Source organism: Ciconia boyciana, chromosome 10, assembly GCF_034638445.1.
Source record: "Ciconia boyciana chromosome 10, ASM3463844v1, whole genome shotgun sequence".
Lineage (NCBI taxonomy): Eukaryota > Metazoa > Chordata > Aves > Ciconiiformes > Ciconiidae > Ciconia > Ciconia boyciana.
The window spans coordinates 29,423,595-29,448,534 of NC_132943.1; the positions used below are offsets into that span (position 1 = coordinate 29,423,595).

Genomic DNA, 24,940 nt, shown 5'->3' on the forward strand with positions numbered 1-24,940 from the left:
GTGTGACCTTGGGGCATATGCATTCCCATTCCCACATCTGTAGAAATGGGCACGTGAGCAATCTTTTTTACTTATGGACTGCGTCGTTTGTCAGCCCTGAGGGAGCCTGGAAGCAAGCCCCACAGACGGAAGCAGAGAGAGGTGCTGAATTTGTATAAATGCTAATTGTGCTGGGCTCACGCTTAGATGCTCTACTCTCATTTGTATGCAAACACAGGAAAACAACACGTGCAAATGTGGTTCATCGGGCAAGATGGGAGCACAGGCAGAGTTCAGACACATCCCTTACCGTGGCTGGTTACCACCTGGTGCAGTGGGCTTTGGCTCTCTCTCTGCTGCAGTAACGCTGTGCGGCCATGAACACAGAGAACACACAGGCAGCGCTGAGGTCAATAATGCATGGTTTCCTGAGGCAGCCTGCTTTTCTTTCTTTTAAACTGGAGTGTGCTATGGAGGGGAAACAGAGTTGCAACAATTAGCATCAAAGTCAAGAGGCCTCTGAAGACAAAGCTGCTGATTTTTGTTACAGCAGAGCAGTTTCTGATGTCCTTGCTGAAGCTAATGAGAACCTGGCTAGAGCAAAGGCTGTAGGAAGATTGGGCCCAGGGCCTGTGCTGTTTAGAGTTGAGGCAGGAGAGCTAAGCAAGGCCAGGAGAGCAGAGGTGGAAGGGTCCTTGCCCACAGGAGCGGAGTCCTTCATAATAGATGCAGCCCTTCTGGGAACTGCTAGTTCCACACAGGGTTGATGGAAAGGGGGTGACAAGTTTTGCTTCATTTCTGATGAACTGAGCCTTATTTACATTACAGTGAAAGAGAAGTGACTCTCATTGACTTTTACTCTAGGACCAAAGCTGAAGGAAGGTGAGAAGGGCCATGTAGCTTGGCGCAGGTTGAGTCCAACTATTGGCAGAGAGGAGGCGGATGCAAGTGCACTGCTGCTGATGTTGTTCCATTATGCTGTTCCACAGCAAAGCCTTTAGCTGTCATCTAGGCATGCATAAATAGATCGGTTTATTTATAAATCTCCACTTACTATAGTAACTCATTATTTTGTCTGACTTTCTTGAAATGATGACTCTCTTGAAATGATGCACAAGTTAAAAAAAAAAAAGAAAAGTAAGCCAGAAAGCCCCCAGCCAAGCAAAAGAATGCTACAACTCTGAAGTTGAGCAAGATGATCCTGAGAAATGGAAAATGTCCTAAAATTCAAATTAAAAAAAGGAAATATGTTCTTTTGGATTCTGAGCCTTTACAGCACAGTAAAAACATGTGACTTAAGAATTCTCTGGCCCTAATACATGCAGATCCTGCTTGCTTGTTTTTTTAATAAAAACTGAAATGTTTGTGTGTAAGTTGACTCCATCTGCTGGGCTTTACGCATGGTATTAAGTATCACGAGATTCAGTTTTGCCCATTCGCAGTTTTATCATAAGTTGAGCTTGCCAGCCAACAAGGGAGAAGTTTACATTAGCTGTGAGGTTAGGACCATAAAACTGTGACTAACTCAAGGAAAGAAAGTAACCCGACAATATTTCAAACATACCCACTGGATCAGGAATACTATATACCATCAATCGCAAAAGAATACTTCATTTTCAAAGCTATCCCTGTGGTTTCATAAGCTTTTGCCTCTATCAGAAATGCAAGTAGTAATAAAAAAAGACATGGTTCTAAATGCTATAATGGATCCGAAGGGAGCACAGATGGGGCAGACGATTACAGCACTGAACTCCCTGCTATGGAAATGGACATATCTGAATAGCAATTTCCCTTCAAAACTTAACAATGAGGTTACAGCTCCTGAGACTGCATAGTGCTGACCAGTACTACTTTTCTGGCATGGTTTTCTTTAGTAACTTCAACAAAAATATCAAATTGGTAGTAGTATCTTTCTTTCAGAGACTCTCTAGACTTCAGGCCCCAAACTGTTCACAACCCATGTATGTCAGGACAACTTTGTGGTTCAGCCCTTCTTCCCAAGGATCTCTTGAGAACAGAGCATTGTATGAGGAAAAGCACTAAGAAGTCTGTTAAAGCTTGTAGTATGTTAGCCATTAATCTGGAAATTCTTTCTAAAAAGAGAGTAGCCTGATTTAAAATCTTCGAGTGGGTGGTTTTAAATTATTCAAAACATTGTATTATAAATCCAGCTGAGTCAATTCAAATTTCAACAAAAAATTCAAAGGACCATAAATTATCTGACTGGCATTACATGATTACCTCAAAAATCTTAATGACTAAAAAAATGGAGAAATCATTATTTTATTTTATTGGTATTTCATGGTAACGTGGTATGAAGCTTCTGCCCACTGGATCCTGTTATACTTTTTCCCAGTTCAATTAAAGAGCTGTCTCTTCTCTTTGCCACAAAGGTGCTAGACCACCACGGTCCAGCCTCTTCAGTGTAATGAGTTTAGGTGGTCTCTGACTACAACGCAGGTTTTGTATTGCAGAAGTTCTTCCGAGCTCTCTTCTAAAGCCTCTATGGTTTTTAACAGCCGTTTTGAAGTGTGGGCATCCAAAGCATGACACAGTGTTCAAGTAACGATGTCCTCAAATATTAAATTGTACCTGTCTCTGATATGTCCATCCCATAGCTGTAACCCTAAGTTTTTCTCCCATCACACCATTCTCACCACAGCCATCAGGCAACATGAGATCCCAATCCTGAGGAAAATGGCTGGGAGAGGGGTCTCTGCAGTGTTGCAGCTGCTCTGACATCACGCAGTGGGCAATATGTACCACACTGGTCGTGACAGCATGGCAAGGCTTCAGCTGTAATATCCATTGCCCTTGTCATTTGCTCTAGATGAAATTTCTCACAGCAGAGTTGAACATATTTGGAGTGCTGCTGTCTCAGAAAACCAGGGGAAAAGGAGTGAAGAAAGCTGGGACAAAGGACCATTGCCCCAGGGTGCCATACATGGCTTGGTTTAGCAGCTTCTCTGGGCTCTCATTCCTTGCCAAGTTTTTTTGCCCCTTTCCGACCTCTGTGTCTCCTGCCCTTCCTGTTCCGGCTACGTTATACACAGGCTTTTGGTTTCCTACCTTGTATCACCTCTTGCAGTCAGGCTTGCTTTGTTCTACCCATTCCTCGCTCTGACTCCTTGCCTCTCCTGTACTATTTATTTATCCATTTAACGCTGTTCTCATGATTATGGTATTTGGGCACCAAGCAACTCGAATAAACTGTCTACTTCATTGGCTCGGACTGTTCTCATTTATGTCGGTTGCCTGGTAACAGCTGTTGTCACTGAGGTTGCAAAATTTTCAGTGAAAAAAGAACCCTGTGCTCCCAAACAGCCTGAACTTGGATAAAACTGCAAAAGGAGCTGGAATTTTCCATACTTTGGGGCTCTCCCAAGCTGATCTCTCGCTGTCAGCTTGGAACGAAAGTTCAAACAAAACCAAGTCAGCCTCCTTGAAGTCCTGTGGGGGGAAGTGCAGAAAGCCCCACTTGGGTCTCTGCTGCCTTAACTCCCGTCCTTGCTGCACTCACTTGAATGCGAATCATTACCTGAGCCCTGCAGCTGGCTGGAGGCTGCGGGAGAAGCTCGCTCTTGGCTGGAGGGCGTTCCTGACTCTCAAAATGGCAACAGAGGGTTTGTCTCTGTTTGTCTCTGCCAGTGGATTCCACCCTGCAGGACTCAGTTTTGAAGCTAAAAGATGTTTCTAATTACGAGCGTTGCAGAGGCAGCCTGGGAGCTGGGAGGCTGCATGATTTTAGCCATGCTGAGGAGAGGAGGCAGAGGGTGTGGGCAGTCAGGCACGTATCCCACTTGCTACTTGGGATGAAACCTTTGTGGCTGTGTGCCGCAGATCTGGATGCTGCAGGCGGCACTGCCTCAGACCTGGCCCACCCACGGCCCAGGGCCCGTCTCACGTTTTGCCTTCATGGACTGGGAAATCAGACTGGGGGGCACAGTGGTAAGAAGGTAATTTGGCTGCTGGAAGAAGCAGCTTTGATTCAAAACCAGGGGTGCAGAGGCTCTTTGCGTAGCAGCAGGGCATTGCAAAGACGGTGGTAAGTCCTGGGCACACCCTTCTCTGTCAGCTCCTTCCAGCCCCTGCTCACCAGCGGTGCTGGGATGCCTTCCCTTGGAGCTACCGCTAACACCATTAAAACTTCTCCCCAAATTGCTCCTAGATTCTACAGTACCTTGTAAAAGCCCTAATCCTCCTGCTAAGCAGGGAGATGTTCAGCCTCTGGCGAAAAGCACCCAGACCTTGCAGGAACAGACTTTCATGTGACCATAAAATTAACTTCAGAGCCAAAATTGTAACTGCTGCAGGACACTGTGTGGAAACAGATGAAAAACTAACTGTTAACCTTATAATGAAAAATCTATACTATAGAAATCACGGAAAAAGAGCGAAAGATTTCATGGGCCAATTACAGTGAAAATAAGAAATTTTACGCTTTGTTGCATTAATTGAAAAGCATCTAAAAACACCAATAACATTATTTCATAACATTAATAATGATTATTCAGTGTTCAAAGTTGTTTAATGATGAATCCAAATACAAACAAAATTAGTATGACCAGATCATAATCTATTTTTAAAAATATGAATGAGCTGTTGAAACAGCAAGCAAAAGAAATCAGCATGTGTTTGTTTGTTTGTTTGTTTCCTTATGGAATTAGTGGGTGTATTTCATTCCCAAAGCCTAGCAGAGGGCAAAAAGAGCATTTTGCCATCCATTTAATACGAGTTCTGGAGGGGTGAGAAGCTGTTCTTAATGCCAACATGAAAACTTCCCCTCTGTGTTTGTAAATATGTGCACAGATAACAGCAAAGGATAGTGTGTGTAGGCTTTAACTGCTGGGTTTTTCAGGGTAATATTCTTATCACAGGGAGAAATCACTGAGATTTTCAAGCCTCAAGGAAAACCAAATTTAGCTACTTTGGGGAAGTGGCAGATATGCATTGGTGCTTCCCAAACTTTGGCCAGGGTAGCTGGCTTTGAGGTTTCTGGAAACCAGGCTCCTCCCGTGTGAGATTAAAGAAGAGAAACTAAGGAGCATGACGTTAATGGGTAACACTATTTGCTTAAATTGCCATGTCCCTTAATTACTGCTTAAATATAATAAAACTAAATCATGTGTAAGATTTTATTTTTGATCCTTATTGATCTCTGCAATGTGTGTAAACATGTTGGGGCAAAATAATTACAGCTGAAAAATATTATTTATTATTAAACAGTGTGTCTTATTTTAAATATCAATATTATGGCCTCTGGCATTAGCTTTGCATTGACTAGAACCATAAGGATTGTTTTTTCTGTTTTTTAAACAGATCCAGCACTCTGGTAAATACTTAACGTTGTCTAAACAGATACAATTTTGGTTTATTTTCTGAAAATCCCTTTGGCTTTGCATGTAGCTAACAAGAACATTACTTGTACTTTACCCCCAAATTTCAGATTCCCCTTTTTCATCCTGATTAAATGATAGCAAGGGTAACATTTCATTTTCCTCAAATGTAAAATTTAATAAAATGGACGGTAGGTTTGCTTTGTGGAGTATTGTTCTGCTTTCTTTTTTTCACCCTCTCTTCCCAAGTGTCTGGTTTTGGTCCCTTATGTCCTCTGTTGTGTGACAGCACTTGAGCTGGCTGCCTTAAGCCTTGCGGAAGCTGACTTAGGGCAGGTTTGTCCCCAGCAGACACATGGTGAGTCAGCAGCATGGGAACCTCTGCAAAGGAAGTTTTGGAAGAGTCCATGACAAACCCAGTTCCCATTTGAAGCCAGTGACTTCAGTAGGAAACGATTTTCTTCCCTAGTGAAGGAAAGACCAGTTTGTTACTGGAACAAGGGGGAAACTGTCGGTAGAAGTATTTATGTCATGGATCTGTTTATTTACAGCTGTGGGATTATGTAGCTGGTGTATTAGGTACTTGCTGTCCTATGGGTGCAATAACTCAAGAAATCCCTGAATGTGCAGCTACAGATAGATGTCAGGCTATGGACTGGTGCCCAATCGGTCAGAAAAGTGACCTGTTTATTTAGGTCCCAAAAAGTCCTCAGGTACCTACCAGCCATGGCTGAGGTTTCTCGCCTTTTGTCGACCCCTGTCCTTATGTGCTTTGCTGAAGCCAACCACACTTACTAATCAGGAGAAATATAGTACTGCTGCATAGCCATCTGATTAGTGAAGGGTTAATTTCTTCTGTCCAGCTCAGAACTTTCAAAACAGTACTCTTCCCTGCATGGCCAGGAGTCTGTGTTACAGGTTTAAATCAAGCCCTGGGCATTGCATGTCCATTAAGCATGGCATAACCATTGGAGATGGGACATTACACAGTGTCCCTATGCTCCTCACATCTTCCATAAAACACATGGCTGTTAAGGAATGTGGCTGGCTTGGGTGGCCTCTTCAGCGTTGCCTGTACTAGCTGCCAGCTCATGCTGAAAGGCCTGGGAGAGGGGGAGGTAGGGTTAGGGTGGATGCAACCGAGGAGAGGCTGAGTGTAAACTGTTGAGCAGATTAGAGAGTTTGTCTTGCCTGCTAGCTCTGTGTTTATGTGGGGAAAGTCAGAGCTGGGTTCCCAGCAGGCACTAGTGGCAGGGAGAAGCCGCAGCAGTAAGTGGCAGGCAGAGGAAACTTGGGGCACGGCGCCAGGCACTCGGAGAGGAGCTGGAAAATCTTTTCCCGTTTGCCACACAGCCAAGCTTAGGCGGCCTGAGCTTGTTGCTGTAGCTCGTGGAAAACTGAGAAATCCCTTAGGAGGAAAGTTGTGATAAAATGACTGAGGGTTTTACACAAAGGCTGGCAAGGTGTGACCAGAAGGCATATATTAATGAGAGGGAAGTCGCCTGTTCCACCTGTGAATCCCCACTGAAGTCAGTATGGGAAGGCCTAAATGACAGGAATATCTGAAAACTGCTTGTAGTTTAATTATTGTCAAAAAGCTCTAAGAAGAATTTGAGTGGCTGAGGGTTTATGCAGTCTGAATATGTATTACCAGAGTAAAATCACATTAGAAGCAGATGAAACTACAAGAAGGTGATAGCTGGACTACAGAATAAAACCCTATTCAAAGACTGATGTATTTTTCCACTGCAGGGCAGGACTGAAACTTTGAGCTATTGTTTAAAGAGAGAAAGAAACTCCAGCCCTCAGGGCTGCAGTAGGAAAGATGGTTAAAAAAAGATCATTAAAGAAAAATCCCTCTTGAAGACTTTGATGTCTATTGATGCAAGGTGCTATTTGTTCTCCTACTGAAGACAGATCTGAAAGACTCTGCAATTACTAATAAATCACTTGCAATATTGAGCAATTACCAACAATGCAATCATAAAACAGTGCAATAACTAAATAATTATGCACTTGTTAGAAGAATATGTTACTGGGCACCTTGAAAAGAAAGGGGAAGGAGGTGAGAATACAAAAGACAGGATATTGGATACCACACAAATAGCAACAAAATACACTTTGCAGCCAGAATGCTGAGTAGTTGTACATGCTCAGGGCCAAACCCCAGCCCCAGAGAAAATCAGGGAAAAATTTTACTAGGAAGGTTAATCTGTTATTCAAAACACTGAATATGATGGCTGGAAAAGGCCTCTTCTGCCTACTGGCCATGTTCCATCCAAAACCAGCCCTGAGAGCACAACTATCTCAGTAGTACTTGTTTTATTACTCATCCTAATGATAATAGGCTGCCACCTCAACTGGGGCCCCAGCTGAGGGTGGGGAGCTCAGAGGAGAGTACTGCACTGCAGAGTCAGAAAGGCATGTCTGTGCTGGTTACCGTGGCCCAGCTGGAGCCAGAGGAAGCAGATTCCCACACTTCAGAGGCAGCTCAAATCCCTGTTGATGCGTGGAGGCCACCCTTTCCATACCTGGTAGTGAAGGGATTGGGAGTGCTTGGGCTGTAGAAGTTCTGCACTAGGGTAAAAAAAAAGGGGGGTGGGTGGGAAGAAAAATGGTGAACGGGAAGCTGAGGTTTCATCAGCAGAAGCTGATCGTGATGGTAGAGAGTGAGAACATTGCTGTTGTTTAGATTTCCCCCTCAATGAATTTGGGATTCTTCCAGAAACATCTGGAGGAAACATCTGCATGAATGAGTTGCTTCTTGGAAGGAAAGGTGTGTATCAGTTACCACAAGTCAGACTGATATGCCATTGGCTTGGCTCACTGGTGTTTTGTCGTTGCCTTAGGTGTAAAAGCTGGAATACAGTGGAAAAGAATGAAGATTTTGAAATACTGTTGGGAAATACTGTGAAGCGCTGTAGAAGCAGAAAGCACACTATGTACTGTATACACTAAAGAAAAATATCTGTCGTTGAGGAGATCAAGAAATCATAGCTGGAGGATTTTGGATATGTACAAGGATTAGGGACCATCTGGAAAAAGGTTCATGTGAGGGAGCATCCGTGGTAAAACATTAAAGGAAAGGCAGAGTGCTTAGCATGCCTGACCCAGATAGCTTCGTAGGTACCATCTACATAAGCAGAGTACAATTTATGGAGCAGTCTAGAGACACTGATATTCCTGCAAAGCACAATGCCATTCCTGGAACATCAAGCAATCCTTTTCAATAGCGATAGCAAAGTACGAGGGGAAGGCAAATAGGAGTAGACTGGGACTACTAGGTGAGCCCAGACTCCAGTAGCCAAGGCTTTATGCTCCCTTCCTCCTCCTGAACAAAGGAAAGGAGGAGGGCTCCACTCTAATCCTCCTTCTGGCATCCATTTTAAGTAAATCCTTTGTGGTCAAGGGAGGGGAAGAGCCACTTACACACTCTCCTCCTTCAGCTGCTGAAGGTAATGCAGCTGGCAGCAGGCACAGCATCTCTTTCCACTGAGTCCTCTCTGCTCCCTGCTGTGTTGCTAGAGAGATTGATTTGTGATCTCAGGGACCAAAATTTCCTCTCTCTTTGAGTTTCCCCCAGGCTGCTCTGGCCTGGGAGCCCACAGCTTTTCCATGTTTAGAGCAAATCCTTCGGCTTTGGGGACTGAATGGGTAAAAACTTTTAGCATCTGTAGCTCATATTTCTGGACAGTATAAAATAGCCTGGAAGGAAGAAAGGGAGAAGGCAAAAGAAAGTAAACAGAAAACTGAGAATTGGTGAGAATCTTTTTAAAAACCTGCACCTTCAGCTGTGATGTACATGATCTTTTCATGGATTTTGTGCTAAAATAGGCATTTTAAAATCACATATATTAATTAAAATTATATATACTGGCCAGGTTACAGCAAACATAGATGTTGCTGTTAGTACGGCTGCAAACAGAATGGCTTCAAACTGCAAATGGCTGTTTGAATGGCCGCAAACAGAACAACTAATGAAACCCAAAGTAAAAGAAATCAGTGCTGAAAGCTAGAAGTAAACAGAATCTGGAAATGACATGCTATTAAATAGAAACCAGTGGTGGTCCTTGAAAACTTGCTTTTTTCTCTCAGATAATCAAAGGCCATATTGTGCCTTTAGGCACAGCTTTGAGCAAGGAGAGATTAATAAATTGCATTGCTACAGGAGTAGCCTTAGGGTGGGAAGAACAGAGTGTCAGCGTAACATCCCAGCTGCTCAGATCAGTAAGCAAATGTAGCACTCTGCGGTGCAGCAGCTGCAGGCCATCTTCAGGAGCTAGCAGTGCTCTCCTGAGGAAGGGTGACAGTGTCCAGCCTCATGGTCAGGAGGGCAAATCACCACTGCAAAGCTGTCACGTGGCATGAGAGCATCCCATGGACACGGGCTCTAAAATACATATTTAACACACAATGCTCTGTATCAGAACTAATTTGACAGACCCCAGGATCTTAACCTGAATCTCCTCGGTCAATAGAGTTAATAAAGAAACCTCCAGTTCGTAGTTTAGCCTTACTATGGAGAATCAGGGCGAGCCCAGGGCTGGGCAGGCTCTCTGCCATCTCACTGCCTGATAACATTTGCTAACACAAGACATCTCTTCCATGAAGTGCTGCATCTTTCCGTGCTGTTGCAGAGCACAAGGGCACCTTGTTCCCTTCCTGGATGTGCTGGGGAAACATCCTGCCATCCTGGCATGGAGGTTGATCCTGGCCAAGGTTCACCGCAGATGGAACAAGAATGAAACTCTGACGAAGTGATAAATGGGACCTTAGTATTGGTCACGGACCACAAAATCACCCTTCATACAAAATGAGGTTGAGATTGGAGTGAAGCAGACTTTAGCAGTCACAGTGAAAACAACAGTAAGATTTTTTGAGATATATGAACAGAAATAAAAAAGAAATCTGGGATTATATCCACCTATGCTTTTAAGTTAGCTTCAAAAGGCTTTTCTTTCTGTTTCTGTAATTCCTAGCGATTGTATCACTAAGGTGTTTACATAACTTTGTGGCTGAGGACCATTTGAAAGAAATCTTTAAACATGTAACTTTTATACATAAATCTCCCCTGGGGCTCTATTTAGATTTTCCTTCCCCTCTGAATTTCTCTTAACATACTTTTGGTTTTTTTGAAGGACTAATTTCTGCACCTGCCAAACTTAAGAATGTTAATATCCTTTGGACCTATTTAGAGGGAGCCATCTCCTGCCCAAACTGTAAACAGAGCTTGTTATCAACAGCTCTTATGCTTAATTAACTGTAAACAAATCATTATCCGATTGTGAGCAAAACATTCCTTTCCACGCTGCAGGGTGGGGTTTGGCCCTCAGCGTTCAGCTCTTGTGCAGTCAGCCTTTTCTTTTACAGGCATGCGTATATGGACAGGTATACCTGATGCCAGTAGAACCTGGAAGGATGCACAGGTTGTTGCTGCAGAGGTTGTTACAGCCCAGCTGGCTGCCCCAGCTGACAAGGGGGCTCTGCCAGCCCTCCCTTACCTTGCCCGTAACGGCGGGAGGGAGAAGGGACCCTTTCTCATCTGAAGGGGGAGGGAGAGATGTGATTCCACCTAGACTAACTGACACTGGATTTCTCCCATCTGGTTCCACACTTTTATTTTGATATTACAGTGGGTATAGTACTGGCTATTCAAGCACACGCTTCTTTCAGATCCTTATAGAACATAGATATTTAAAAAATTTCTTTGTTGAGCTAAATCAATGTAGTTATATGAGCAGAAAGAAGATCCAAGGTGAACTAAGGGTGGCAGCATGAATGGAAACTGAGAATCATCTTGCTTTGCAAGTCTATCTCACAATTCCTTTATTTATTATTTCAACTTTAAATTGGGTTCAAATTAAACTTTTGCAAGAATCTGGTTTTATATAGCTTGTGAACAGATTTTTTATATCGTATTTTAAAAAATTCTACTGCAGTTCCCAAGAATGTTTGTTAGTTTGCTTTCCCTTTATTCACCAACATTGTACCACTGAGACTTGGCAGTGAAAGTGGTTTTATTGATTTTCATTATCCAAGCTGGGAGAAATGCAAAATATAAACAGCCGGAATTATGACCTTTTTTGCCTTTAGTAATTGAAGGGTTTACTGGTAACAACATTCAGTAAGTAGCAAACAAATATATTTTACTGTGTTAACAGAAAAAAAGTTTGAAAAATCACAAATCAGTTCTCCAGGGATTACGAGATTGATTTAAATGATAAAGTTTTTTCTTTTATTTTCATCTGGTTCAACTTTATCCCCAAACCCATTCCAGTCTGAAGCCCAGGAACAAAACTTACCTGTAATAATAACCTCTTAATGCTCTTTTAGGACTTTTGGAATGTACCTGAACTCAATTGACTGTATTCCTTTTACATGGTTTATTAATGGTAGAAAAGAGGCTGAGCTAATAGTGTTCTAAGAGCATCTCCTTTGGCAGCCCTGGCTACTGATGTCAAATAGTTAAATGCCTGACGGGTGATAGTGTAGGAAAGAGGCACTGCTCAGAGCCGAAAATTAAAGGTCAAAACTTGTGTTGTCTTGTTAGCAGCAAAACTAGGAAAAATTCCTTTGTGTTTTTAGGCATGTTGCTTAACCAGTCCATGTCTGCTGGCACAATACTTGCGAATCTTCACTGACATTTGCTGTCTGTTTTGGGATCTTTAGATAAAGCCTCATAGATACAAATGCACAGTAGTGATGGTCCTTATTGCAATTTCCAGTTATAACAGAGAAACTGTAAGAGCCGTTCAGCCTAGAAAAATATGAATTCAGAAGTCTTAAATTCTAGTCCTCTGGCTGGCACTGTTCTAATGTGATACCACTGTGGGAAAGGGCAGGAGGGATGGCAGGGATGCTCATGGGGCTGCATTACTGGTACAGTATCTGTACAACAGGAGACTCCTAGCAATACCAAGGTACTGCTTGGTAAGGCACTTACCTAGTGGGCATGTGACCACATTGCTGTCCTACAAAAAAGCGCAGATGAGATGGAAACCCTACGCTTTTATGCAGAGGGCTGATCTAGCACAAGCAATGATGATGGTATAAAGTGAGCTTATACCTGGTCAGCACCTTGCGTTGGGGCTGCAAAGTTTCTGATTTGGTGCTCAGGAGCTCTGGAGCTGAGTGAATGGTCCTGACAGCCTGCAGCCTGTGTGGAGAGGAGCCAGAGGGGATGCCAGAGTACAAAACAACATGAAAAGTGCAATAGATACGCTAAGGCAGTCATTTTGGCAAATGTGCTAATACAACGGCTTATTGCGGTTGAGGGGCTCAGTATTGGGGCCAGTTCTGTTTAATATCTTTATCAATGATCTGGATGAGGGGATCTAGTGCACCCTCAGTAACCTTGTAGACAACACCAAGCTGGGCAGGAGTGTTGATCTGCTTGACGGTAGGAAGACCCTACAGAGGGATCTGGACAGGCTGGATCGATGGGCCAAGGCCAATTGTATGAGGTTCAACAAGGCCAAGTGCCAGGTCCTGCTCTTGGGTCACAACAACCTCATGCAACGCAGCAGGCTTGGGAAACAGTGGCTGGAAAGCTGCTCGGTGGAAAAGGACCTGGGGGTGTTGGTCGACAGCTGGATGAATATGAGCCAGCAGTGTGCCCAGGTGGCCAAGAAGGCCAATAGCATCCTGGCTTGTATCAGAAACAGTCTGGCCAGCATGACTAGGGAAGTGATCATGCCCCTGTACTCGGCACTGGTGAGGCCGTGCCTCGAATACTGCGTTCAGTTTTGGGCCCCTCAGTACAAGAAGGACATTGAGTTGCTGGAGCGTGTCCAAAGAAGTGCAACGAAGCTGGTGAAGGGTCTGGAGAACAAGTCTGATGAGGAGCGGCTGAGGGAACTGGGGTTGTTTAGCCTGGAGAAAAGGAGGCTGAGGGGAGACCTTATTGCTCTCTACAACTACCTGAAAGGAGGTTGTAGTGAGGTGGGGGTTGGTCTCTTCTCCCAAGTAACAAGGGATAGGACGAGAGGAAATGGCCTCAAGTTGCACCAGGGGAGGTTTAGATTGGGTATTAGGAAAAATTTCTTCACCAAAAGGGTTGTTGAGCATTGGAACAGGCTGCCCAGGGAAGTGGTTGAGTCACCATCCCTGGAGGTATTTAAAAGATGTGTAGATGTAGCACTTAGGGACATGGTTTAGTGGTGGACTTGGCCGTGTTAGGTTAATGGTTGGACTCGATGATCTTAAAGGTCTTTTCCAACCTAAATGATTCTATGATTCTATGAAAGTGGAGATCTTGTCCATTCCCCTTCCCACTCCCAGCTGCGTGGCCCCGCTCTAGCTCTCCAGCCTGCTCTGGGATGTGTCAGACCCTTCCCTGAGCAGCCTTAGCTTGCCAAGAAAGCAGAAAATAATCCTTTCCTTTTTTCTGTGTTAGTTTTCTACCAGACTGATGAGTTGAAATGGCTCATGGAGATATCCAGGAAGCATCAGATGGGAAAGGGTGATGGGAGGGGAGGAAGACAACAGTAGTAGCCTTCAGTGACAATGAGCTGTTAAATCTGCTCATCCCCTCTCATGAAACTGATACATGAATGTTATGAGTATTATCTCATGGATATGTATATGTATTTATGTCTGAAACTCTTATAACTAGGCTGCCTGCCAAGCACTGTAAGCCGGTATAAACCAAAAGAAAAAGGCTGCCGTCTTGCTGTGCCATGCCGTCCCTTGGGCCAGCACACGCTTTAAACCCCATTACGGAACTGAGTTCTGATTTCTCCTGATTTTCTCTTTTCTGCAGAACTGATTTGGCTGAAAGCTAATCTGGCAAAAAAATTAATTTGCACAGCATCTCATTGCACAGACCTACAACTGTGTGTGCTGGCACAGGAACAGGAATGGATGGGAACAAACAGCTGGGGCAGGGAGGGAGCAGAAGTCCTCCTCTGGGGGGCAAAGCCAGTTTACGCTGCTTACAGCATTAGCTGGATGATGATCTCCTCAGAATGAAATATGGTTTAGATTTCTGTAAAAGAACCAAGCAGGCAGCCTCTCTTCAATGCACAACAGTATAGTAAAAACAAGACCTCATTATTAGTCAGTTTTAAAAGTTGTTGTATTTTACTCTAAGCAAGTTTAAAGTGGGCATAAGGATGATATTGATGACCCAGTTCTTAGAAGCTTTGTGTGCCCAGCAAAGAGGTGTATGTGACTCTGCAGCTGCTTTGGGGTTTGGAAGCCTTCAGCTCTCAAAGGTTCGTGGGGTACTTTTTTTCCAGGAAAGCATTTTTTGTCATAATTCCTGATGATCCCATGCAGGAGCAAATGATGTAGAGACCTGATAAGTAAAAATTACCTTCAGCTCTCTTTCACCCTATTGCATCTCAGGCTGTAGTTTCTTAAGAAGTGTTTTATGGGAATTCCAGTTCAACACTCTTGGTCCTCCCATACTTGGCTTCTCAGCCATGCCAATATGACAGCTTTTCTTGCCACACTGTTAGCTGCATTGGAGGAACCTACTTTTGGAAGAAAGTGCTGTGTCGTTCTTGCCCCCCCCCCCCCCCCGAAGAAAAATATAATGGCCAGCTCTCTGATAAAGCAAAGGGTTAATTTTCAGAAAGAGAAAGTTGTGCAGACTGAAGTCCCAGAGATAGTTACAGGTAAAACCTTGATATGTAGGTGTTAATTGTTACCAGCTGGCTTCAAAGACTTTCAGACTGTTTCGGGATAAACAAATGTGTAGTGCACGCAGAACACAATGTCTTATTTGCAATACCATGCATAACTTTCAAACAAACACTATCAGACAGTAAACATGCTGGTGATTCCTCTGCAACCTTTCCTCCCTCCCCCTTGTTGATGTGTGATAATTAAATACAATCTCAGTTTCTGTAAGATACTTAGCACATACATTTAAAGAAAATCTTTTATTTTCTTCCTTTCTGAAATAACTTATAGATGCTTATAGTGTAACCATAGACACTTTGAAACCTGTTGCTTATGCTTCAGGTATGGAGTTGGGGGCTAAACTTATTTCAGTTTTTTCCAGATGTATCAATTGGTCTAACACAAGACACTATCTCTGTCAACAAGCTCCATCTAACTCCAGTTACAGTGCATATCACCTGCACTTTGCAGAACTTGAGGGAAAAAAAAACCATACCACGTGTTTTCCTGAATGTGTTAGACCTTGCTCATAAACAGAGAGAGAGGAGGAAAGGGAGAGAAAAACAGACAGAGAGAGAGAAGCCTTTATGTTCAGAGTCAGTTATTAACCTAAACCCCCCTGTACTCCGTAGCCAAAGCCATATAATCACAGGGACCCAGGCTTCCCACCAGCGCGTCAGCAGCTGAGAGAGAGGAGTGCCTTGAACTCCTCCTGCCTCCCACTCCCACTGACTCAGCTCTGAGGCTGCTGTGTGGGACTGCTCCCCCTTCTCATTTCTCAAGAGCAAAGAAAGGCGTGAGGAGCTGTTGCCTCCCTGCCCCAGGTATCCCTGCTCCTCCCTCCTTAGAAACTCGGCTTACGGAATTGCTGGGAGTTACACCAAGTCTTCCCTTTTCCCCTCCTTGATTATGTTTCATGTGAATCATTTCTGTAGCCTAGCTGACCCGCTGGTCCCTCCAGCAGTTGGCAGGAATAATGATTTAGTGCGATGAATGCTTTACAGTGGCACTGACCCACGAGAAACCGCTGGGCTCTGCTCTGCTGCTGGGAGCCAGTGGTGAGCTGGCTTGAGGCTGAGCCGGCAGGGACCCAGTGGTGGGTCTGGGATGGCCACATGGGCTGAATCCAGGGAACCTTTCTGCTGCCCCTAGCACATCCAGCACTGCCCTACCTGTCCTGAGGGTGTTTCTGGCCTGCAAGCTGTGCTACCTTACCCATGGTGTTTCCTGAAGAAATGGAATATTCCTGTTCCTTTGCATTGCTTCTTTACTCTGGAGGGAAAAAAAAGTCTTTTTTTTCTGGTTCAATGCATATGGGATGCACATTTGTGCACTTGAACATGCAAACACACACACATACCCAGGGAAAGCAGTTCTATATATGGTTTAATAGATTATTTCCCTGTGATTTGCTTTGAAATGTTGCAGGCTGGTGGCAGACACGTCCGGATTTGAAAAGGAAAGGAGGAATTGTTTACCACTGCAGCAGTTCCACACATCCTGTGCCTGCTCCTAAGGAACCAGCATAAACTTTCCACTTGCTGGAATTTATGTGGCTCTATCCCCATCTCATCCCAAAACTTCACTATTCACTTTAACCTCCAGCTTAGGCTGTTTTGGCCCACTTCCACTGCAACTTCTCTGGTACTATCATTTGGTTATGTTATACAGCACAGGGTGTGGGCTGCCTTTTTGAATGCTAATCTGAGTTGGTGGGGCATTTATTTTTACTGCAGCAATAGTCCCCTTGTGCTGTATGATGTCATGCTGTGGTTTAGAGGTATTTTTATATTGCCTTTTCTTTGCTTTGTGGTGATTTTCAGTTGTGCACATCTCCATGTGTAGATTGATCTGTTATGATTGTAATGGTATCAGGCTGTCTCATGTATTTGCACTACGTTGTACGTGATCTGGTGGTAGGTAGGATGCAGGGGCACTACTCGGTACCATGTGGTACAGAAAAACGTTCTTTGCAGAATAGCGGGTGTCTGGAGAGCCCTGCAGAGCCCGACATCCCATCGCGCAGGTTGTGTGGCTTTGCCATACCACGTGTTGAAGGGTATGGGCTGTTGCTGTATTGGGCTGATGTGTTTCTGTGTGTGTTGCTGTATGGTGCAGAGTAGATATGGTGCTTGGGAGTGCCTGCAAGTTGCTGTGTGGTGTGGCAAGGTGTGTGTGAGGTCTTGTGTCATTGTCTCAGTAGGCTGGGGGTGGGAAGCACATAGCTGTGCACGTGTGTGTGTTTCACTGCTTTGCAGGGCAAGCTCCGCGCTGTGGCCCTGGTCATTGCACCCCGGTGCAGGTTACCATGCCTTACTTCTCTCTAGCTGTATTTTGTGGGACAAAGGGCCTGCCGTGTGCGTGCGTGCCCTGTGCTCTGTCAGGAGGCTGTGCAGCGAGGGCCGCGCTGTGCCTACAGTGGTACAAACCAGTGCTGTGCAGGAGTACCGCTCTGCTGGCAGGGAGGGCCGTTGGGCCGGTTAGGGCACGCCAGAGCGTCATTCCCTTGCAGAGCCGTGCGTTACAGTGATGCTCCTGTAACGGGCTGTTAGGAGTCAGCATTTCATGCCGGTCACTGCCCGCAAGGACTGGACAGAGTGCTGCTGCTGCTGCGTAGGTGCAGCTGCGTGGGTGCAGCCCGTGCGCCCCGCTCTGCACAGCGCGGCGGGTGCGGTGGGCACCTGTCCCCAGGCTGCACAGGGAGGGCGCAGGGTTGCCCCGCTTTGCACGGCGTGGGCTATGCGGGGCAGAGTGCCCCACGGGGCCCGCGGCGGGCTGACCCACGGGGCGCCGCGGCCCCTTTAAGCCCGGCGCGGCACGGCCTGCCCCGCACTGCCCGGCGCCGCCGTGCCCCGGGCCAGCGGCGCCGCCGCCCCCCGCCGCACGGGGCCGCCCCGCCCGGCCCGGCCCGGCCCGCGCCTCCCCGGAGAGCCGGGCGGGGAGGGGCGGGCACAGCGGCCCGCCGCGGCGGAAGGAGGCCGCCGGCCGCGGCCTCGCTCCCGGCGCTGCCCGCGCGCGGTGAGGCGCAGCCCCCGGGGCTCCGCGCGCACCTGCCGGCCCGCCCCCGCCGCGCCGCGGGGCCGGGGACAGGCACCTGCCGGCGCCGCCGGGCCTCCGCACCTGCGCCGCCCCCCCGGCCGGGCCGGGCCGCGCGGCGGCGGCGGGCGCCGTTTCTCGGCGGGCAGGGCATGGCGGTCCGCTGAGATGAAAGTGACCGTGTGCTTCGGGCGGACGGGGATCGTGGTGCCCTGCAAGGACGGGCAGCTCCGCGTGCGCGACCTGACCCAGCAGGCCCTGCAGCGCTACCGCAAGGCCCAGGAGAAGGTGAGGGCGCGGGCCCGCGCCTGCCCGCCCGGGGGGCCGGGCCGTGTGCGGTGCTGGCCTGGGGGGTGAGGGGCGGCCGGGAGGGGGGCGACGGCCGGCGGGAGGGGGGGCGGCGGGGTGACGGCCAGGGGGGCGGGTAACGGCGGGGGCGAGGGGGAGCGGCGGGTAACGGCCGGCGCGAGGGCTGGCCTGGGGGAAGGCCCGGGGCCGGCGCGAGGGGCGGCCGGGGGGCCGCTTCACGGCCGGTGGCAGGGCTGGGCTGGGCTGGAGGGGCTGCTGGCGGCGCTGAGGGGTGGGCTGCCAGGCCCCCCGGCCGTGGGGCCCACGGGGCATGGTCCTGGTGGCGCCCGTCCCGCGTGGGCCCGGGCTGTGGATCCCCCTGCCAGATACTTTGTGCGAACAGCTGATGCTGGCGGGCTGAGAGCGTGTTCTGCTCAGTTAACAAGCTAGCGTGGCTTACTTCACATGTTTTCAGGTTTCTTATGTTATTGCTGTGCACGTTGAGTAACAAACTTGATACAGGCACAAACATAACTTACATTATTTCCATTAAAGCTTGTGTTTTCTGGCGTCAGCTGCTCTGTGTGGTGCTGTCTGCATGGGTAGATGACTTCCTTTACATGAAAGGAGCTCGAGTTTTTCTTAGGTTGTACCTAATTGAGCATAAAAATACTTTTTTCTTTTTCCTCCAAGAGGCAGGTGCTGAAGGCTAATGGGATACTGTTTAATATTGATGAAAGGCCTAGTGTTGCAAATGCTGCTTTGTGAAAGAGATTGCAGTTACAAGCCCTGAATTAGAGCTTGCAGGATTGTCCGTCCTTCTAAGTCATCTGAATAAATAGAGAAAGTACAGCCAACGGCTTATGGGATCTATTTTGTGCCCTGTGCTTTTGTGCTCAATCAGTTGTTCGATATCCTGAGTGCAAACCTGGAAGTAAAATTCTTGTTCTTGCCGGTTTCTTTTGAGAGAAACTTGCTACTGATATGTTAAATCCATCATGAACGGTTGAGACTGCTCTGTGGTAGAGATTATAGTGGGCACCATGCTAGTCTTTCTGAGCAAGTGTAGTGCTTTAACCTGCCTTAAGATAGATAGAGCTTGATAAATATTTTGTATGAAAAATCTTTTTCCTAGTGAATATTGCATGTGTGTAATAACTGCAAAATGTTTATAGAATTCTTCGTGCTGTTACAGCCAACAGTCAATGAGATCTTTTGCACTGAAGTATGGTTCAGAGTACTAAAATAGGCATAAGGTCTCTGTTCAAGAGTGGGGTTTATCAGAAACAGAATTACTTTCAGCTGAGTTGAAGTCAGGAATTCAAAATTTGATTTCAGCTTTGCTTTGTTCTTCTGATGACGTTGGAATTACTCTCACGATGATGGCTGAAAGATGGCCTACAAAGCTTTTGTATAAATACTTCAAATGCCTTTCCTTCTCTCTTTTTTTTTTTTTTTTGATTCCTTTAGAAAGGAGTAGAAGGATGTCTGCATTTCTAGGTAAGGCCCTGACTGTTCTAGAAGGCGCAATAAGCAATTTATAGGAGAGAAATTCCAACAACCTGAGAAAGGTTCAGATAAATGCCAGACATTTAAGATGTACTACAATCCAATTAATTTCTAATGATTTTATACCTGACTTGCTATTTAGGTAATATTTAAAGAAAATTATTTTTATGCTAAGCAGTCATCTATGCCCGCTTCAGTGTGAGGTCAAAATCATTTAGCCTTCTCTGTAGGACAGCCAGAGGCCAGAGTCCATGTTTCTGACCTTGCAAATAAAACTTTTTCTGGCTATTTCCTTATAGAAGTCCCGAGTTCCCTATTCTGCATCGTAGATGGACAAGGTGGATACAGGCCAGTTTGTTAAAAAATTGCTGATCACCTCGAGTAATGGTGATTCAGAGCTTGTACAAGGACATGTAAAGAAGCAGGCTGGGGGAAGCAACCTAAGGACCTGAAAAATACAGGACAGGTTTTCATTCAAGTCACTAAAGAGTTTTGTGACTTTTGCACCCTCTCTCCCTCTGTTCACTGGAAATGTAAACAGTTCTCATGCAGTACTTTGATTAGTCAGTTTTCAGTCTCTGTCATTTGCAGTGGAACTAGCCAAAAAGATAAATAGATACATTTCCTCTTATCTTGTCAAGTATCACTCAGAGTTAGTGCTCTTTCCTGAGAGAAAATTTGGCATTGGTAAAATAGATCATACAGAAGTCACAAACAATTAATTTTATTACCTCTTGGAGAGTTTTTGTCCAATCTAACATGTATGGATTGGGTGTTTTACCATTTTCCTTCTATTGTCTCTTTCTAGAATTAACTTCCTTTACAAAAATGTAGAATCTTACAGAGAATGGGATTATCTCAAGGTAATCAGTAGCTAAAATCTGCCATGAGGTGTGGGCATGTAAACAGGTTTATGTTAAACATAACTGAAGATTTATTTTTCTTTTCAAAATATTTAGAATGTTTGGAATACTTCCTGTGGCAGAATGCTGCTGTTTCTGTTGGCATATTAAGTGTTCTTTATATAATTTTTTTCCAGTGTTTAAAGTCTTTTAAAAGAACAAAGTGGACAATGGTATTGTTAAAGTGCCTAAAGTGTTTGGATAAGGGAGGAATATTGATACAAGGAGTATCTGTCATAGCTGCAGAATGGAAAATTAAAAAGGTAGCTAGGATACAAGCTTTGGGAAATTTTTATTAGTTATGATACTGTCAGATACCACAAAAATGTGTGTGAGAGGCTCTGTATTTTGGGGGTTGTTCTGGAAGCCTAGTTTTGCTATCCCACTGCAGTCACTTGTCTGGTAAAGGAGAAGATATGAGATTAGAATATTAATTCATGTATATTGTAAAATATTTGCATTTCTGTATACAAATAGCAAAATTTTTAATTGTTTAAAGTACTCAGCACTTCTTTATACATGTAATGAGAGGAAAGTTGATGCAGTAAATGACTAAGTCTCTCATTTATGTGAGACTTGGTAAATAGCTGAGAACTCTGCAGGCAGTTGCTTATTGCAGCCTGCTGTGTTTTCTTAGCGAGTTTGATTTGGTTTCTTGGCTGGGCTGCGTTGGCAAGGTTTGGTCATGAAGGCTCAGTTGCTCTGTTAACTAAAAATACTGGGCCATTGTTTCAGCTAAAAATAGTCAGACAGTGATTATTTTTTGATGCTACTGAGCTTAGCAGTGGGTTTTAGAGGTATTGTTGCAGTTCTGAGTGAGCAGATCTTGTCTGAGTCACTGAAGGATACAAATAACTGTCTGGACTTATGAACTATTGTCTGTATTACAGTATCAACTAATATTTCTGTGCTCTAGGATTTAATGATATGAATAGTCTTAGATGTTTAAGAAAATGTTTTGATCAGCTGCTTTGTGAGAATTGTAAATAAATTTTCAGGGAAGTGACTGTCATCTCAGAATGTAACTTGTGCTTCAGTGAAATGAAGCTTGGTGCAACGTTTTTGTGATTCAAGGATCTGCTTGTGTTGCTGTTTAGTAATGTGTGTGTTAAGGCTTCCTGCTGACAGGTGATACAGTGGGATTAATGATTTCTTATTGTCAGTCCAGTCCCTTAGTATTTCTTGTAACTTAGTATTTTTGGTGCCATGCCACTTGCATGTTACCTGTTGTATTTAGGATTCTTTGCTTGAATGAGAGCAGATGTACTGCAAAGTACTTGAGTTGCTGTGCCTGTTGTTACTGTGTTTGCTTCTCTGTGGCTGTAAGGCATAGCCCTTGGATGCAAGACAAGGTACTTTGTTTCCCGGTGAATTGTGAGAGACCTTTTGTTTGGTTTTTTTCCCTGAGTATGTGGATGAGAGAAGGAGAAAGAGGGGTTCTGGGTCAGCACTGAAGGGTTCCATGTGCTCTTGTGTTGTTGTGTGGGTCTGTGTGGTCCTGTTGAAAGCAATTCCTCAATGCATATGGGGCTAAATGCATTCAAGCTAAACGCACTATTGTGCTTGTACTTCCCCCTTTGAAATGCTGCTCCCCCCAAGTAGGAGGCAATACTTGAATTACCAGCTTTGTAGTGAAGCCCTTGGTTCAGCTGGAGATGCTAGTTTGCTAACTCAAAGGCCTTCAATGCTGTTGGTGCAGAAAGTGATGTACGCCCAGGGAAAAGAATGGCTATGAGACTAGCAAGTGAAATCCACAATTACTTTTCTTTAGGTTGCAGTGAAACTTTTTGTAGGAAAAATGTATGAAAACATCTTGCTGCTCCCGATGTTCTTTATCTCTTTGGAGGAGCCAGAGGTGGGGAAGTGGTGTTTATCCTCTCTGTATCAACGTACTCGTGTTTGCATGCACGGCTCTTACCTAGATGACTTGCTTGAAGTGACTGCTTTGGCTGTTTGAAGTCTTGTTCACAGAAGCCAGTTGAATGAGTGGGACATGGAAGCCATGTAGCAAAATTATTAAGCACTGCAATTTGTCATTTAAGTATCAGTTTAAAATTTCTCATTTTAAGCACAGTTAAATTATTGAGTGGCTCACTTCCATAGTCTTTGTGGGCCTCTCTTTGGGAATGCTGACACAGACAATCAAATACTAGTTGAACTATCTTACAGGGATTTGATCTCCAGTTGTTACGGGCATTAGAGTGTGTGTTTCCACTGATGAGAATGTACAGAAGCCAGCAGTTGATTCTGGAATGGTAATGGTAATTTTAATTGGCAGTCAGACTGAGTAGGAAGCAATAATACAGTGACTAAGTTGATTCAGGAATGGTGCATTTTTGATTAGAGGTGTGCTGGTTTTGGCTGGGATAGAGTTAATTTTCTTTATAGTAGCTAGGATGGGGCTATGTCTTGGATTTGTGCTGAAAACAGTGTTGATAATACAGAGATGTTTTAGTTGTTGCTAAGTAGTGCTTATACTAAATCAAGGACTTTTCAGCTTCCCGTGCTCTGCCAGGTGCAGAAGAAGCTGGGAGGGGGCACAGCCAGGATAGTTGATCCAAACTGACCAAAGGGCTATTCCATACCACATGACGTCATGCTCAGTATATAAAGCTGGGGAAGAAGAAGGAAGGGGGGACATTCAGAGTGATGGCTTTTGTCTTCCCAGGTGACCGTTACGTGTGATGGAGCCCTGCTTTCCTGGAGATGGCTGAACACCTGCCTGCTCATAGGAAGGAGTGAATGAATTCCTTGTTTTGCTTTGCTTGCACACGTGGCTTTTGCTTTCCCTATTAAACTGTCTTAATCTCAACCCACGAGTTTTCTTACTTTTACTCTTCTGATTCTCTCCCCCATCCCACCAGGGGGGAGTGAGTGAGTGGCTGTGTGGGGCTTGGTTGCTGTCTGGGGCTAAACCACAACAAGAGGGAAAATAGTGGGTTGTTTAGGTTGTATTGGCAGTCTTCCCCAGATTAGATGCATTTGAAGAGCTAATGCAGGTTGACTGTTTATATCAGGTGCTGATTCCTACTAATAAAATAATTTTCCCCTTTCTTTCTGTTCTTGCTTGCCCCATAGCCTGACAGTTAGTTTTCTGGAATTATGTATTGCTGTTGTAAATCAGCCAGCAAGCAGAAGGAGTACTAAATGTTCTTGTAGTTTCTCTAAAAACATTGGGGGTAGGGAAAATGACAATTTATTTTGACTCCAAACTCTATGCTTACAAAAAATGTTTGCAAAAACTTAACAGATTTCTTCAGAAGATATGTATGGAAAGTTTTGAAAGAAATCCTTTGTTATGAATGTTTTTTTGTTTTGGGCAAATCGTAAGTGTTTAGTCCTTCATAAAGGCAGAGTAATACAGTTGTATTTGTGTGGCACTTTTGTCTTGGACCTAGTCTCTACTTTTTGTTTTTGTGGTGTTTTTTTTTTTTAAATCCCAGTTTGTCTTAGAAAGATTATTTTTTTTATGCTCTAATAGGGATGCAGTTAATCCATAATCTTTGTTTTACCAAAACTAAGCTCTGTTTTTAAGTACTTTTTTGCTAGGAAATGTTTTAACTATTTATTTGCATATTTGTCTTAGTATTGCTCAATCTGCTACAGTATGTTAGTGAGCTTTTACATTGTCTTGGAAACTGATGTATTTCAATGAACAGCTTAATTGTCACTTCTGGATTCAGTCTTCAGGTTTGTCCACTATATCATCATACTGAAAAAGGAGACTATAACTTGATACACTGCTTTTCTATTACTGTTGTATGAGTTTGTGTAACTGATTCATATATAGAACGAGAGGCCATGTAAGTAGGGGGAGTAAAGAAAAGGGAAGGAGACAAATGATTTTTAAAATTCTATATAAAACAAACTCTGTTATTGACTTAATAATACTGGTGGTGATATTTCATTGAGACTGGAAATAGCTTTCAAGTGGCAGAATTTTGTGTGTCTCTAAGAATTTTCAGGATCACTTTTACAGTGATCCTGAAAAATTGAGAGTTAAAAAGTGCCTGCCTTTTTGTCACTTTTGCATAAAATGCCTGCTGCTGTGCTGCATAATAGCCACTAGGGTTGATGTAATGAGATTTTGGTAGATTTCCAGTCTCCTTTCCTCTTTCTAACAGGTGTTTATAATCCAAATAGAAAAACTGCCATTGGACTTAGTCAGACTTGTCATACAAAATATCTTGCAGGACATTGTGTACTTATGTAACCTGAAAAAGAAATTTTTTGATCTCTTTGTTCTTTTTAAGAATTAGACTC

The 24,940-nt window shown here is 44.6% G+C and overlaps 1 protein-coding gene across 3 annotated transcripts in view; it reads left to right on the top strand.

Annotated features, from left to right (window-relative positions):
- Positions 1-17,889: 17,889 nt before the first annotated feature.
- The window catches only part of PARD3B (par-3 family cell polarity regulator beta), a 439,522-nt gene continuing 432,471 nt past the window's right edge, over positions 17,890-24,940 (top strand). For 2 of the 3 annotated variants that reach the window (XR_012044291.1, XM_072874182.1), the window contains exon 1: positions 17,891-18,266. Coding sequence is in view for 2 of the 3 variants with exons in the window: in XM_072874182.1 (XP_072730283.1) it covers positions 18,147-18,266 (120 nt within the window). In the remaining variant the exon portion in view is untranslated. Of the gene's footprint in view, positions 18,267-24,940 lie in introns of all 3 variants that reach the window. The other variant, XM_072874183.1, reaches the window with a different exon arrangement.